General features: G+C 37.0%; 1 protein-coding gene across 2 annotated transcripts in view; it reads right to left on the bottom strand.

Moving 5' to 3' along the window:
- Ints4 (integrator complex subunit 4) overlaps positions 1–16,543 on the bottom strand; it is a 102,953-nt gene that overhangs the window by 57,514 nt on the left and 28,896 nt on the right. For both annotated transcript variants that reach the window (XM_003468530.5, XM_005003183.4), the window contains exons 7-10: positions 16,232–16,320; positions 15,356–15,476; positions 10,162–10,233; positions 6,887–7,061 (exon numbers count right to left, since the gene is read on the bottom strand). In XM_003468530.5, coding sequence (XP_003468578.1) covers positions 6,887–7,061; positions 10,162–10,233; positions 15,356–15,476; positions 16,232–16,320 — 457 coding nt within the window. The remainder of the gene's footprint in view (positions 1–6,886; positions 7,062–10,161; positions 10,234–15,355; positions 15,477–16,231; positions 16,321–16,543) is intronic.

Here is a 16,543-nt window from a genome sequence, read left to right as displayed (position 1 = left end):
CACTCTGGCTGGGCAGGATTGCTGCAAGTTTGAGGCCAGCTTGGGTTACAAAATCAGTTCAAGGGCAGTCTGAACTGCATAGTGAGACTCTGTTTCAAGAAAGAAAAGAAAAAAAAGAAGAATGTGAAGTAGAGGCAAAATACAGCCATACATCAATACATTCTGAAAAACGCAGCATTAGGCAATTTTGTCATTGTCAAACATCACAGGGTGTTCTTACACAGAACTAGACAGTATAGACAGTATAAGTCATTTACTTGATATGGCCTCTTTATGCAATCAAGAAACATAGTGAATATGAGATCTATGAGGCTACTACTGGCAAAACACAGCATACTATTGCTTCTAGCCTTTAGGCTGAGATCAACTGCAAAACATGGCACACTGTTTTAAACATGTTTTAGTAGGTACACAGGAATTTTTCAGTCCCACTATAGTCTTATGGAATATAACAGCAACACAGTCCACTGCTGACCAAAATATTGTGAGGCAGCACATGAAGCAACTGTATTCCAGACCTTCAACATCAGCCAAAGAAGGAAGCAAACAGACAGGAAGACATGAAGGAAATGGATTGAAATCTATGATGATAACAGTTGTTTAAAGCGTCCAGATTGCAGATCTCTCTGAATTGAGAAGGCAGAAGTAGGAACTGGGAGGGAAGGCAAGCGATCTGGCTAGAATTCATGTGGGAAAGCATGAAAAAGGAGAAAACTGAACTGCACAGGGGGTGGGAGAGCTGCAAATGGGTCCCTCAAGTCTTCAGCTGAGTTCTGATTTGAGGGGAAACTGAGACCTGGAAAAGAATCACCCAAGGGGGAAAACAATCCCTTGCACTCACTCAGGTCTCATAACAGTTTAGTTAGAAGTTTCACTTCCGTAGTGCAGAAAAATAAGCCTAAATTCTCACAGACTAAATGCTCCTCTGGTCCTGCGTAACGAACCTTAAAATTAAGACCTCAGCTTTTCAGAGCAAAGCACAAGAGTATACATAGGAATAAGTCAATATTCAGTACCAAATACAGTAAAATTCACAAAGTCTGGCATCCAATAAAAACACTATCTCAAATAAAAAGAAGCAGGATAATGTACTTCACACGAAGGACTAAAGACAATCAAAATCAATCCAGGTATCACACAAATTATAGGCTCCGGGGACCTAAAAATATGTTAGGCCAAGCCAAAAGGCTATTTTAAGTGGACATGGGAGATACTAAGAATATCCACATTCTTATTTTGTCTGTGTGTGTGTGTGTGTGTGTGTGTGTGTGTGTGTGTGTGTGTGTTGTTTTGTTTTTTGAAACAAGGTCACATTATGTGATTCAGGCTGGTGATCCTCCTGGCTTAAGTCTCCGGAGGACTGGGATTACAGGCATGCACCACCATGTCCACCCTGTTTGTTGTACTTTTTTTTTTTTTTCCTTTTCTTTTTTAAATTTATTTAAGGAGAAAAAGAAAAAAAAAAAAGCACAAAAAGGGTACAAGTTATACAGAATTTCAGAAAAAAAATAAACAGTAGAAAGTCACTAGTTAATAGATTACATACTATCATCTTAGAAATATTTGTTCAAGTTACAAAATTAAAGCATATAAAGTTGACATTCAAATAGTGAGACTGCAAACAGTTCTGTTCAATGATCCAACAAAACTCAGTAATATGGTTATCTATCTTATACACTTAAATATACATGCAGTTATACCATTTAGAGCACTTTCTTTTCCTCTCTTTTGTACAATGACAATTATACATTTTGGGTTTTATTATTCCCACAGGTCTTATTACCTTTTTTTGAAGAGAATAAAACCAAATGTGACATAACAGAATAGAGTCAGTCACATCAAAAGGATGGACTTAATATGTAATGTAAAAACATAATACAAGGTGATCAACAATGGTTACCATGGTGGCTCTTGCTATCTTAAAAAGAATTGCCTATATCATCAGTTATAATAAAATTGAACAATAAAGAACAAAACCAATAAAACTAAAACATTGGAGACATTATAAGTCTTCAAAACAAGATAATAGTCAACCAGAATGGGCATCATAATGGTACTTATTATCTTCACAGTTGTTGCCTACACTTTCGAACTTGGTACTATCCAGCAAAACAAAATAGAGGAAAATGAGTCAAAACAAGATGGTGAGAGCAATGCAGGGTTTCAAATCAAGTTAATAGGAAATCAAAGTAGGTTACTATAATATATCCTGCTATTTTAAATTTATTTTTCCCTTAATTAAAAGGATAAAAATATAAAAGTAAATAATAAAATGGAGATTGAGATAAAAGGGGGCATAATAATCCTGACATGAAAGTAGTTACCATAGTATCTCTTTCCTTGAAATCTTTGAGTATAACTTCGTATATTGTAGCACCAAACATATCAAAGCAATGTAAAACCGTTCAAGGGAATGACAGTATTACAGGGTATTTAGAATCAACTAACAGAAAATGAACAATGGCTTCTGTATAATCTCCTTGCCTATAGAAGTTTTTGTTTATATTATCACATATAATAAAATCCAGTAAGATACACATGTTAAGACCTATGGAGACAGAAGAACAAAAGCTTGATGGGGCTTCAAAACAAGATGATATTATATCAGCACTAGCTATTACGATGTCTTGTTTTCTCCAAAATAGCTGTTCCTACCATCTAACCTTCTCTGCCTCATTTCTGGTGAGCTCTTTGTCTGTCATTCGTTGTCAGTTTGTCTTCTTCATTTCACTTTCTGCTTCATTCATTGCGGCCTCTCTGCCACTATTTCTGTAATCTTGCTATTTTCCTTTTTTAGAATATCCTGCAGTATTCTCTGTAGATGAATTGGTGGTTGCAAATTCCCCTAGTTCCTCCTTATCTTGGAAGCACCTTGTTTTCCCATCAATTTCTAGGGACAGTTGTGTAGGATATATCAATCTTGGCTGGAGGTTATTATCTTTCAAAGCTTGATTTCCCCCACGCTCTTCATGATTTGATGGTTTGTGCCGAGAAGTCTGCTGTAATTCTGATGGGTGTTCCCTTGTAAGTGATCTGTTTCTTGTCTCTGACAGCTTTTAATACTCTGTTCTTATATTGGATTTCTGCAATTTTGATTATTATATGCCTGAGTGTAGCTCTGTTTGGACTGTAGGTAGCTTGGGTCCTGTATGCCTCATACATCTGAGTATCTTTACCATTTGCTAAATTAGGGAAATTCTCCTGGATTATTTCTGTGAATAGCTTTTGTAGTTCATTTGTTTGTATCCCTACCTCTTCTTTTATGTTCTTAATTCTTAAGTTATAGATCCTCTTATCACCTTCTAGCCTTTATATTATTGCTGTTTCTTTGTTATTTTTAAGAAGTTTTTCATTTTATGCTCCCATCTTACAAATCTGTCCCCCAGTTCAGATAATCTATCCTTAATTTCTTTCAAGCTGTTATGCCAGCTTTCAATAGTTTTTAGTTTCCTGGTAATCTCTTTGAACCTCTATTTTCTCCATCAAACAATTCTCCCTTTTCTGTTCTTCCATTCCACCATCTGTTTTTTCTTGGGCAATGCTTAGCATTTCTCTAACTATTCTACTTATATCTTGCTTTATTTCATTAAATACTTTACTTCTGAAGTCATCTATGAGGCTCCAGGGATATCACTTTATTTCTATCAGTGCCATGCCTGATATTGCATGTTTTGTGTCCTCATTCTCCTTTGTATTTACCTTTCCTGGATCAGTGTTCTCAGGATTGGGGGCCAAGGACCCTTTCTTGTTGCTCCCTCTTCCCATATTTTTGTTTCTTCTATACAAGTGTAAATAGGATACCCAATTTTTTTTTTTTTTTTTCTTTGTTGGTTACAGTTTGTTTGAATCTGCTGGCTAGGTGTTCCCACCCACTGCAGTGTACTAGGGAGACACAGACCTGGGCAGCCCCTGCTGGGCCCGCCCCTCCAGGTCAGTCAACCTACCAAAGGCTTCACTGCTAGGGTACACCGCCAGGCACTGGGACATGGTTTGGGCAAGCCTACTGGGTCTTAGTCTGCGGTGTCACCAGGCCAGGCTGTCCCCACCAATCCCGCTTGAGAGGGGAATATGCGACTAAAGTCACTGCAGCATCCTGTTCTGGCTAGTCTGCCTGGTCCCAGAATGTCCCGTTGGAGCCTCCTAGTCCATGGAAGAGTCCCTGCTCCCGCCACTCACCGCAGGTCAATGCAGGGCCCCCCCCCCCCCGCCAGTCCCACTCTCAACTCCATCCGCTGATTCCCACTCTCAGGGCTTTTGTGCTTCTCTCTCCCTGCTGTGCCGAAGCAAATGCAGCAGCGGCAGCAGGAAATTCAAATCACGGCCTCCAGAGGCGCGGGATCCAGCTTCTGTGCTGAGATTTTATCTGTTCCTGTTATAGCACCAGGATTGCATTTCCAGTTGGTTTTTCTTAGCTTAGATCGTTCCTGGGTCGGCAGGGTATATCTCCCCTTGCTTAGGACTCCTCGCACCACCCCATTCGTGGATTCCAAGCTGGAAATCTCAGAGAGCCTCCATAGCTGCTGCTATCTGTCCGCCATGTTCTCCCAGAAGTCCTTGTTGTACCCAGTTTTTTTAAGACTTGGTCTTATATGCAATCCATATACTGGCCTCAAACTTGAAATCGTCTAGAGTGCTGGGACTGCAGTATGCCACCCCATATAGAATGAATTCCCATATTCTAACTGAATTTCTAAATATGAAAACTGTATCTAAGCTGAAAAATACATAGGAAGAAATTAACATCAGATTAGATACTGCATAAGCAAAGATTAGTGAGAACTTTGCCAGGTTCGATGGCACACGACTATAACCCAAGCACTGAGGGAAGCTGAGGCAGGAGGATCTCATGCTCAAATTCCAACTGAAAAACTTAGCAAGACACCGTCCCAAAATAAAACCTAAAGAGCAAGGGGTGTAGTTCAGTCAGTGCAAAGATCCGATATTAAACCCTAGTGTTAACCACCCTGTATACAAAAAATTAGTGAACTCAAAGATAAAGCAATAGATACTACCTGAAATGAAACAGGGAAGGGAGGTAGAGCACAGAACATGAGAAAAGTTATGCTTCATGACACTGATATGACAGTAACTGCAATCCCTAAAGCTATGGGATCAAAAACTACTTAGGCTATGGAACCAAAAACATTTTTCCAAATATGATAAACTAATATAAACTGGTTGAAGAAACTCAAAGTGCAACAAACTCGAAGTACAACAAACATAATGAAAACTATTGGAGGGATCAAAATATACAGTGAGCGTTAAAATAAAAAGTGTGTTTACAAGGTGTGATAAAAATATAGTGAATGCCAGTTTAGCTTAGCAGTGTAAGCGCCTACAATGGCAAGCATGAGATTGTGAGTTCGATTCCTGATACCAATAAATAAATAAATAAAGTGGGAGATTTAAAAAAAACATATAGTGAATGCTGCTGCTGAGTGATATCCAAAGGAAGGAAAGGCTTGCAAAAACATGATGGAGTGTCCCCATTCACCTTCTTCTTCATATGTGACACTGTACAACTTGTGGTTCTTCCAAAAAGTCAAAAGACCACAAAAGGTAAACATTGTACATCCATCATGATAGAGGACTTCTAGAATTACTTTAGGAAGTGACACAATGATGGAATAAGTTTGTTTAAAAGTGAGGGGAATTATTTTGAAGGGATTAATGACAATATATCCTTAATTGTAAAACATTTTTTAAATTTAAATAATCAATTCTATTATACTCCATACACCAAAGCATATCCTAATCAAAGTTACTTAAAACCAGTTATTAGGAGAAAATTCTAACAGCAACTTGAGAAAAAAAGATACATTATATACAATGAGAAACAAAGATAACATGACAGCAGACTTCTCAAAGAAAACTATGGAGAGCCAGGCATGGTGGCTCACGCCTGTAATCCCAGCACTTGGGAGGCTGAGGTGGGAGGAATGTTGCTTCAAAGTGAACTCAAGGCTAACCTGAACTGCACAACGATACTCCATCACAAAAAAGACCAAAAAAAAAAAAAGAAAGAAAGAAAAAGAAAAAGAAAACTATGGAGCAACATTGGGGGGGCGGGGAGTAACCAGGAATTGAACTCACAACCTCACGCTTACCAGGCAGGTGCTTATGCAGCTCAGCTAAATCCCCGGACCTCCGGAGCAACATTTTTAAAAAACTACAGGACCCTGGGCATGGTGGCATATGCCCTTAATCTCACCACTCAGGAAGGGGAGGCAGAAATATTGCCACCAAGTTCAAGGTTAGCCTGTACTACAAAGTGAGACACTGTCTAAAAAATAAAAAAAAAAATCTATCAATCAGAGAAGGAAGGCAGGCAGGAAGGATGGATAGACAGACACATGAAAGAGGAGAAAAACCTTACCAATGTAAAATTTTACTTTCACAAAGTTATCGTTCAACAATGAAAGTGAAAGAAAATCTTTCAGTGATATGATGGCTGTCTGATCCGTTACACTTGAGTTTAAATTTTCCTTCTGTCTCTTATTGGCTCAGTAACTAAGCAAGTTATTATTTTTATTAATTTTTGGCTATTAAAGTGCTTACTACAAACAGGTCATTCATTATGCCAAATGCCTAATGTATGTAGAACCTCATAAATTCTCATAGTTCAGAAAGACACTTATTATCTCCATTTTACGGAAATATTAGACTTTAAATCTACATTGACTAAACCCAAACCCCATGTTATTCACCACTGCATACCATACTATTGGTATATGGCCTCTTCTGTTTGTAAAATAAAACTCATAACAGGTATTTCACAGAATGCCCATGGGCACTAAGTGAGATGACACGTTTGCTCCTCTACCCAATGCTCAACAGAGTCATCACCAAGTTAATGGGTGCTGCTGTTACCATCAGTCATACTTACCATACATCTCATCTTCCAACCCATGAACAAAAGCTCCACAAGCTCCTGACTCAATTAGGTTCACAGCTCCTGTATCTATTTCTTCCTTGGGGGCATCGTCTCCCCACTTCCTGCCACTGGAGAACTCCCCTGAACTGTAAAGTTCCTTGGCACGCTCATGTGCAGTTCTTTTCCTCTGTAAAAGACAACAACAATTACCACCTGCAAGAGGCTCTTGAGGGAACACTACGGTGTACCTTGGATATGAGAGAACATAGGAAATAAAACTGTCCTCTAGAAGTTACACTTTTAAAACATTACTTAATTTCTGGTGAGGGCATGTTGGGGCATGCCTGCAATCCCAGCATTCAGGAGGCTGAAGCAGGAGGACCACTGCAAGTTTGAGGCCAGCCTCCGCTACAAAGTGAGTTCAAGACCAGCCTGAACTGCATAGCAAAACCCTGTCTCAAAGAAACAAACAAACAAAAAATTACTTTATAGTTCAAAGCAGAGAAATAATAATTCCATTTTTTTTCCTGATAGTGACTCACTTTGCAGCTCAGGATGGCCCTGAAGTCTCTATATAGCCTAGATTCACCTCAAACTCATGGCAATCCCAGCCTACCAAGTAATGTGTGTGTCAGCACAGCTGGCGCCAATTCAATTTAAAATGAGATAAATGGTTCATAAGTTTGTAATATTTTTCAATAGCCTAATAAAGGAGACAAAGATAGCTATGGATATGGTGATCAGACAGGTGGTCATGTTTGCCTCAACAACAATACAGGAAAGGACGAACAAAGAAGGCAAACAGTAGCGATGCCCTTCCAAATACTACCTCAGGTATACTGACAAGTCTTTCCATCTCATTAGAATTCTAAAGTCTCTCTATGGCAAAATTGTGCTTTACAACACAGTGCTCATCTCCTATCAATCACTTAACAATAATGGTTCTTGTCTTGAATGAACAAACTGGCACTCTGCTTCATTAATCCACCTCTTATGAATCTGCTCAGTGTAAGCCCATAATGGCTGATCACCTCAGAGACTTTGATGAGACAGGTGCCTCACACTAAAAGTATGCATGTTACATCTGACAATAAAGTGTGTACCTTGCAATACAGCTTGATAACCCATGTGCTACCCATCCCTCCCCCATCCCCCATAAGCATTTCCATATTTAAACTTCCACCAAACCTTTTAAGGGAAAACAAATCACTTAAATAATGCTCTCATATCTCAGCAATGCCTTTTGGGATCACCATATGACAATGTTTCATAAAGCAAAGATGTCAACTATTGACCATTTTGAAAATTTTCTTATGGGAAGCCGGGGATTTAGCTCAGCATTGTAAGTGCCTACTTGGCAAATATGAAGTCCTGAGTTCAATTCCCCTTACCAAAAACAAGAAAGAAAGGAAAAGAAAATTCATCTTATGGGATAACTCATAATTTAAAAAATCATGCTAATATGCATGGAGATGATACTCTGTGATTTACAAGGGCAGAAAAATCAGAATATAAATACAGTGAAGAACTAAAAAAATGGCGTAACTATTTAAAATGTTATGCAACCCTTTGTAAAAATGTTAAGTATGAAGCTGTCATTATAGAAAAAAGTGCATAACACAGTGGTAGTTGTAAAAAGTAGATTATACATAAAATCACCTGCATATAATGATTCAATGATTAACACATACACACACAAAAAGAAAAAGGACTGAGTGCTCTTCCCATGAGCCAGACAGTGTGAGGGTTGGGAGACAAGAAGAGCTGAGCCCACCTCTCCCACCCACCTCCCTGCCTAGTAAGCAACCCTTAACTCAGGAACACAGACCACTGAGGTACAAAAACAATTTAATGCCTGTATTGTTTGACTGACTTTGCAGGCCTAAAGCCAGTAGTCTGAGCATCTATTGAGAGGAGAATAATAGGCAATATAAAACTATAGGGAACTTTCTTCTGTCTTGTTTTTGAAATCCAATAATATTCTCACTGTTTTGTTTTGCTTTGTTTTACTGTTTTGTTTTAGTCAATGTTTTGATTGGTTTTATTCTGTTCTTTTTTTATATTATTATGTCTATTGGTATGGGCAGCAATTTTGAAGATTAAAAAAAAGCATTATGGTAGCAATGGTTGATTTCCTATTATCCTATTTTGAAGTCCTGTATCACTTTCACTGTTTTGTTTTGATTTGCTTTATTTTGTTTCATTTTGTTTGGTTTTATTCTCTTTAAAGTAAAATAAAGAAAAGAAAGAAAAAGAACTGAAAGAAATTTACCAGAATGACCAAAGTCATATTAGAGTAGTGGGAATATGAAATTGTTTCCCCCTTTCCTCTATGAAAAAATTCTATAACTCTGTATTATTACTTTTATAATTTATAAAATTAAGGCACTAACAATGAATGTACTTATAATTTTCTCAGTCATGTTTGGTTCTGCCAACCACGTTAGAAAACCATCAAATCAAAGCCTACAGGGGCATTTGTTACTGTTCAGGGAGAGGATTTACATTCATTCTTTAATGGAAACTGCTGCTGAAAAGGAGTCCAAACAAAGAAAATCATCTCACAAAATGAGACCGGATCTTTGTAGTTTCTAGAAAATTAATCTTGTCTTTTCTTTGTAAAACATTACCTCTGCAAAGGATTAAATTACAATATAAAACTCAGCCAGGCATGGCAGTGCACACTGGAATCCTGGCACTTAGGAGGTTGAGGAAGAAGGACTGCTACAAGTTGAAGACTAGACTGGACTCCAAAGGAAGTTCAAGGCAAGCCTAAACTGCACAGTGAAACCGAAAGCCTGTCTCAACACTAAGAAAGTTGGGGATTTAGCTCAGCAGCATAAGCACCTTGCCTGGCAAGCCTGAGTTCATGAGTTCAATCCCCAGTACCAAATAAAAAAAAAAGACTAAGGAAGTAAATAAATAAGTAAATAAATAAAACTCAGTCACCAGGCATGGTGGCAAGCACCTGTAATCCCAGCATTTATGAGGCTAGGGCAGGAGGATCACTGTGAGTTCAAGGCCAGCGTGGGCTACATGAGCAAGTTCAAGGCCAGCCCTACATAGTGAGACTGTCTCAAACAAAAATAAAAACAAAAAAAAAACTCAATAAAATGGCTTGTAATCTGGTTCAAGCTGCTAAAATTTTAAATTAGTGTAAATTTAGTAACCTCATATTCACGTAACAAATGCACAAGCAGCTAGATTATATCAACATAACTCAGTACACTGCTACCCTGATCCTGGTTACAATAATCCAGTTTAAACCAACAAAAAATTCAAATTACCCTCAGATCTGACATCAATTTCTTGTCAAGGGTCTGCTCCAAGAAATGAGAACTGACTTGCTCCATAGACCCCTATAAAAAGAAAGAATCCAGAGCATATTAAACAACTTCAATGTTTTGAACATTATCTTAATATTCAAAGTTTATAACCAACTTAAACCTACAAAGACAGAAAAGATGTCTATGGGTTCCAAACCATCAGGAATAAAATTTTTTAAAGAAATACCAACAGCATCAATTATTGCTGCTAACACCTAAAGATAGCTTACTATGAGCCAAGCACTGCTTGAAAAGCCATAAATACATACATATAAACTCAATTTTCATTATAGCCCAATGAAGTAAATACTATTATTAGTACTATTTTATTTAGCAATCATTTAATTATATGACTAGAACTACAAAGAGAAAAAAATACAAAACAAAAAGGCATCAATTCAAACCAGAAACATTTTAACCTACTGGAAGACAAAATGGGTAAAACTCTTGAGGTCACAGGCCTGACTTTCTGAACAGAAACCCAGTTGCACAGCAAATAATTCCATCAATCAACAAATGGAATTGTATCAAATTAAAAAGCGTCTGTACAGGGAAAAAAAAAAACAGAAGGAAAACCTACAAGATGGGGAAAATATTTTTGAAATCAATTCTTCAGACAAAAGATTCTCATCTAGAATATGTAAAGAAAAAAAATCCCCTAAAAAATCCAATCAAAAAGTGTGCAAGCAAAACAAACAGATATTTCCCAGAAGTACAAATGGCCAATAAATACATGAAGAAATGCTCAGCATCACTGGCCATTAGAGAAACACGAATTAAAACAATGCTAAGGTTCATCTCACCCCAGAAAAAAATGGTCATCATCAAGAAATCAAATAATAAATGCTGAAGAGGCTGCAGGGAAAAAGAAACCCTTCTATATTACATTTTTGGTAGAAGTTTAAACTAATACAACCACTGTGGAAATCAGTATGGAGATTCCTCAAAACACTGAAACTAAAAATTCCATTTGACCCAGCTTTCCCCTTCTATCTTCTCGAAAAAGGTAAGGACATACTATCATGATGCAAGCATACTCATGTTTATAACAGCACAATTCATAATTGCTAAGTCTTGGAAGCAGCTTATATGTCTATCAAAAGATAAATGGATAAAGAAAATGTGTTTTTGTTGGATAGTTGAATAGAACTGTTTGCAGTCTGTTTGAATGTCCACTTTTATGCTTTCCTTTTGTAACTTGAACAACTATTGCTAAGAGGACAATATGTAATTTATCAACTAGTGATTTCTTACTGTTTATTTTTTTGAAATTATGTATTATTTCTACCCTTTTTCTGTTTTGTTTTTTCTTTAAATACATTTTTTTTAACATGTGGTATTCACACATAATAGAGTATTACTCTGCCATAAAGAAAGATAAACTTGGGCTGGGGATATAGCTGGGTGACCTAAATCCCCAGCCCCTAACTTTCCATTTTAAATCCACAAAGGCCAAGAGTCCTATAACAAATTAAGTCACTTGGAAAATGTAAGATTTTCTAAATTAGTATGAATCCAGCAGAAATGCAGAAAAGACAGAATTAGATGTCGAGGAAGGCAGAACTAACATGATGCAATGAGTCAATGAACAACAGACAGAAAGACAATTTCTACCAGGTGTGGTAGTACATATCTATAATCCCAGCACTCAGGAGGCTGAGGCAAGAGGATCACTGCAAATTCAAGGACAGTCTGGGCTTACGTAGTAAGAACAAGGCCATACTCAACTACATATGAGACCCTATTGTAAAAAATATATATATACATATATATGGGGCGTGGTAGCACACACCTGTAGTCCCAGCAGTCAGGAAGGTGAGGCAGGAGGGTCACTGTGAGTTCAAGACCAGCCTGGATTACAATGTGAAATCAAAGTCAGCCTGAACGGCATAGCAAGACCCTACCTCAAAAAAGACAAATAAATAAAAAAAATTTTTAAAAGGCAGGTGTGGTTATATAAGCCTATAACCCCAATACTCAGGAGGCTTAGGTAAGAGGATTTTCTGCAAGATCCACGCCAGCCTGGGCTACAAAGTAAGTTCAAGGCCATCTTGAGAGACCTTATTTCCTAAAAAGCAAAACAAAAAAAAAAAAAAATCTAAATTTCTCTAATCCATGACTTAGTAGATAATAGCGTCATTAATGAAAATAGACACAATATATCAAGAAAGATTCAGAGTTCATCATAAAATGTAGCAATCAGTAAAGCACCTACATTTCTATTTTAATCAAGATAAATCTATTGAAGGAAAGATGGTGCCTCTCCAATTCTGTAACTACCATTACTTATTAACCTAAATTTAAAACAGTAAGAAAATCATTTCACTGGAGAGCTTCATACATTCTCTTGTGAAACCAGTAACAAATATACCTTGAGAACAAAACGTGCTCCATTAACACAAATAACATTAATCTATGCACATTTTCTTTATTCTAGTATTAAGGCTTCTAACTTCTATCTAACTAGATGATTAAAGAAGAAGCCAAAAAACTAAAATGAATTAGTACTTAGGTATAAAGCTGCCCCTGAACAGGACAGCCACATTTGCCTTAGGAAGGTTCAGTCCTTGGGTACTGTTACAACTTGTAAGATCAAAAACTTCTGGATATTTACAAATACAGATTAATCCCTTAGTGAATGAGGGAAATTCAACACCTTAAGAGAAAAATCACTGAACTAAAGACCGCACCCTAGACAGAATTTCAAAGTCTTGACTTCATTCTGGAAAGCTGTATGGATCTACTAGAAATCAAACTTCTTTATCCCTCTAAGGCAAAATGGCCAAAAGTCAATCTTTGTCACATGGTTCTGAATTTTCTGACACAATCTACACCTGAATTTTTTTATCCTGCTATAAGAATGGCAACTATTCTCTTTTGTGTGCATGAGCTTGATAGACTCGTCTAACACCTTCTCATTTCACTGAAGTTACTACAGAATTTGGCTTCTCCTCTCCTCTTGAGCTTTATCTTGTCACATCCCTCATGAGGAATATTCATCCCCCTGCCACCCACTGCCTATAGTTCAGCATAATACTTTAGTTTAGGATATCAATACACATAGTACCATACTGTTTCTATATCTCTGCTCATATTTTTTCTTTCCCTGTTATACCTAACTCATTGTAACCCTTCAACACTCAGTTCAAAACACACACACACACCCAGGACTTCTGTGGTTATAGTTAGTACTCTTTCTAGGAGTAGCAGGTACTATATTCACTGATTACCTATCTCAGGCTACCAGACTATCAATCCTTGAGACCAGAGACTGTGCTTAGTATTCAGGGATTTACTGAACATGTAATCCAAAGGTCATATATACATAATTCAAATAACTACATATATAGTTCACCTAACCAGTTTTAGCAAATGGAGAGTTGGAGTAGACAGATAAACTCTTAGCTTGCACAGAGGAATTAGTAAACCAGTAGGTCCCTAACTGCCCATCTGGTGCTCCAGCATATAACTGGATGGACCTCACTAGGAAGAGATTCTATGTGGGCTTCAAATCATGAAGTCTAAAGTTTAATGTCATTTACTACCTATGTGGCCTTACACAAATTATATAACTTTCCTAAATCCATTTTCTTACTTATAAAATGAATAATATATCTACCTCAAAGAGTCTAAAAGGATTAAAAATTACTTAGAAATAGTATGTCTATGAGTATATGTGTATATGCATATAGAAATGTGTGCTCTCCATATACAAAAATGTGTGAGGCTGACTTTAACAGCTAGTTTAGTAAACTAACAAGTCTATTAATATTACTAGTAAGATTAGATTTTAATTACCTTTTTTTTTTGACTGGTGCTGGGGATTGAACCCAAAGCCTGGTGTATGCAAGCACCGCACAACTAAACTATATCCTTAGCCCTATTAATCACTTTGAATACAAGCACAATTGCTTATATAAGTCAGAGCTTTTCAAATTTAAAATCATTAAATTATAACATGAAGCACCAGACTCAAATTAGTCATCCAAGTAGTAATCCTTTCAATGTATCATTCATTATGCATACTTCATTACTTAAATTTAAATCCAATGGAGTATAAAACAAAACTGTGAATAATCCTGCCGTAAGGATTACTTTTCTAAATTACTACTGAAGGGAAGATAAAGATTAAATTGTTTCTCTAAAACACATTCCCTTCCCTCACAAAGCTCATCGCAGATGCTCAGTAAATGTCAAATGAAAGATTGTTCTAAATTTTAAAACCTTCATGCTGGAGGTAAAGTTTACTAGTAGAACTTAAGACTTAGCACACACAAAGCCCTAGGTTCAACACTTAACACCAAGGACTAAAAACGTTCAGAAACAAACACAATTTAAATCCCAAACAAAATCAATGATAACTAGCTTGTTTAAACTCTATATTATTACAAAGAATATAATCTATACTCGAAAATACTGAAATTATCTAGACATTCCTTATTAGGCAAACAATCACTTTTTAAATGTGCAACAAATCCTTGAAGGCAAGAGAACAGGAAAGAGGCTGAGCATGGTTTGCTTTGAGTTTAAGGCCAGCCTGGGATACAAAGTGAGTTCAAGGTCAGCCAGAACTACATAGTGAGACACTGTCACAAAAAGACCAAAAAAAAAAAAAAAAAAGAAAATATCAGGCTAGCATGAAGTCATGAGTCCAATTCCCAGTACAAACAACAACAACAAAAACAACAGGAAAGTATCAGGCCAAGAATCAGATTAGGATATCAGGCCAAGAATCAGATTAGGATATGAATCTCATTTTACAACCTTCTATCTATATAAGCAGAATAATTTACTTTTCAGAATCTCAGTTTTCTCATCTGGAAAATGAGATAATAATATCTATATTCAAGGATTGCTATGAAGAGTAAATGAGGAAAATGTGGGTAAAGGTCATCCTTGCAAATAATTTAAGCTAAAATGGGTCCTTTGTAAATAGAAACAGCGATTTTTAACATTTTTCTTTTCTTCAAAGCCTTGGGTATCTCATGCTAACAAGGTTCTTTCCAATTCTAAGAAGATTATCTCTCTACTGAAAAGTAAAATATTCCTTTCTGTATTAAATTCTAGGATTTCTAACCACAACTCACACCTGATTCCAAAAACGTATGAAAACCTGAACAGATAACGCATTCACCAGAGAGAAAGTATACCTTACCAATAGCTTTGCAGCTTGAACTCGAACCACCCAGGAACCATCACTGACCATGTGACAGATTTTTCCAAATGCATCATCAACTAAGCGAATTTCTTCATTAGAGGAAGGAATGGGAACAATGCTAAATTAAAAGGAAAGAAACCACACATGACAAAACATGAGCCAAGGCTGCAAATGACCAATGACAATTGATACACAGGGAATGACAATGTAACTGCTCAAATCTTAAAATGATGCAACAAGTTCTGGCATAAATAAATCACTCTGGGAGTATAAGCCTACCCTATCAGTTGCACTACAAATTCTCAGTGTCTTAAATAAAAGTATATTACCTCCCCAAAGGTGCAGATATTTATGAAAAAAATCAAGAATTTGGGGCTGGGAGTGTAACTCAGTGATATGCCATATGCCTTGTGTGTGAACACATTAAGTAAAAAAAAATAACAAAGTGAAATCTAGTTATCACAGTATTTTATAACCTTAAGTCTACTCTTTCTTGTAACTGAACTATTGTTAATATAGATCTCAGAATACATCAATATAAAAGATACTTACAAATGGTTTTAAAAGAGGCAATTCCAGTTAGGTTATGCATATTGTGTGTGCACACATGTACTTAGGTCCTTTAAAAAAAACTATAAATGGAGCTATTCCTATACATGGACTTATTATCTCATTCTGGTTTTCAGATCTTAGAAGACAGTTTATGGAAAAGGACTAGACATCTTAGTTTCCAGAGCTTGTGTTTTCCTGCTACGCCACACTGCTTTTCAGAAATCTAACCAACACTTCTTCTCTGGAGGTGGCTATCTGCATGGTAGAAGGAGAGAAAAATGGCGTGGCAATGAGCAAAAATGAGTTTACACCCACACTGACCTTTCAGGATAGAGCTGACTGACAACCCAGATAAGCTGGACCGCAGCACTGCGCACTTGCTCGTAGTCATCAGAGAGCAACTTGCATGCCTGCAAAGAATTCCAAAAGTTTATCAGTTCTGGGCTGGGGATTTAGCTCAGCATCACAGCACTGGCCTGGCAAGCACAAGGCCCTGAGTTTGAGTCCCAGTACCAAAAAAAAGTTTACCAGTTCTGTGTCTTCCCAGGAGATGCTCAAACTGCTTTCAAATGAAGATTGAGTGACTGGATAGAGATATTGAGTGACTGGGTGGACATTGGTGGTTTTAACTTG

Source organism: Cavia porcellus, unplaced genomic scaffold, assembly GCF_034190915.1.
Source record: "Cavia porcellus strain 051 isolate PalLab524CR breed Dunkin Hartley unplaced genomic scaffold, mCavPor4.1 scaffold_9, whole genome shotgun sequence".
Taxonomy (NCBI): Eukaryota; Metazoa; Chordata; class Mammalia; order Rodentia; family Caviidae; genus Cavia; species Cavia porcellus.
This window is presented reverse-complemented; position numbering and strand designations above follow the sequence as displayed.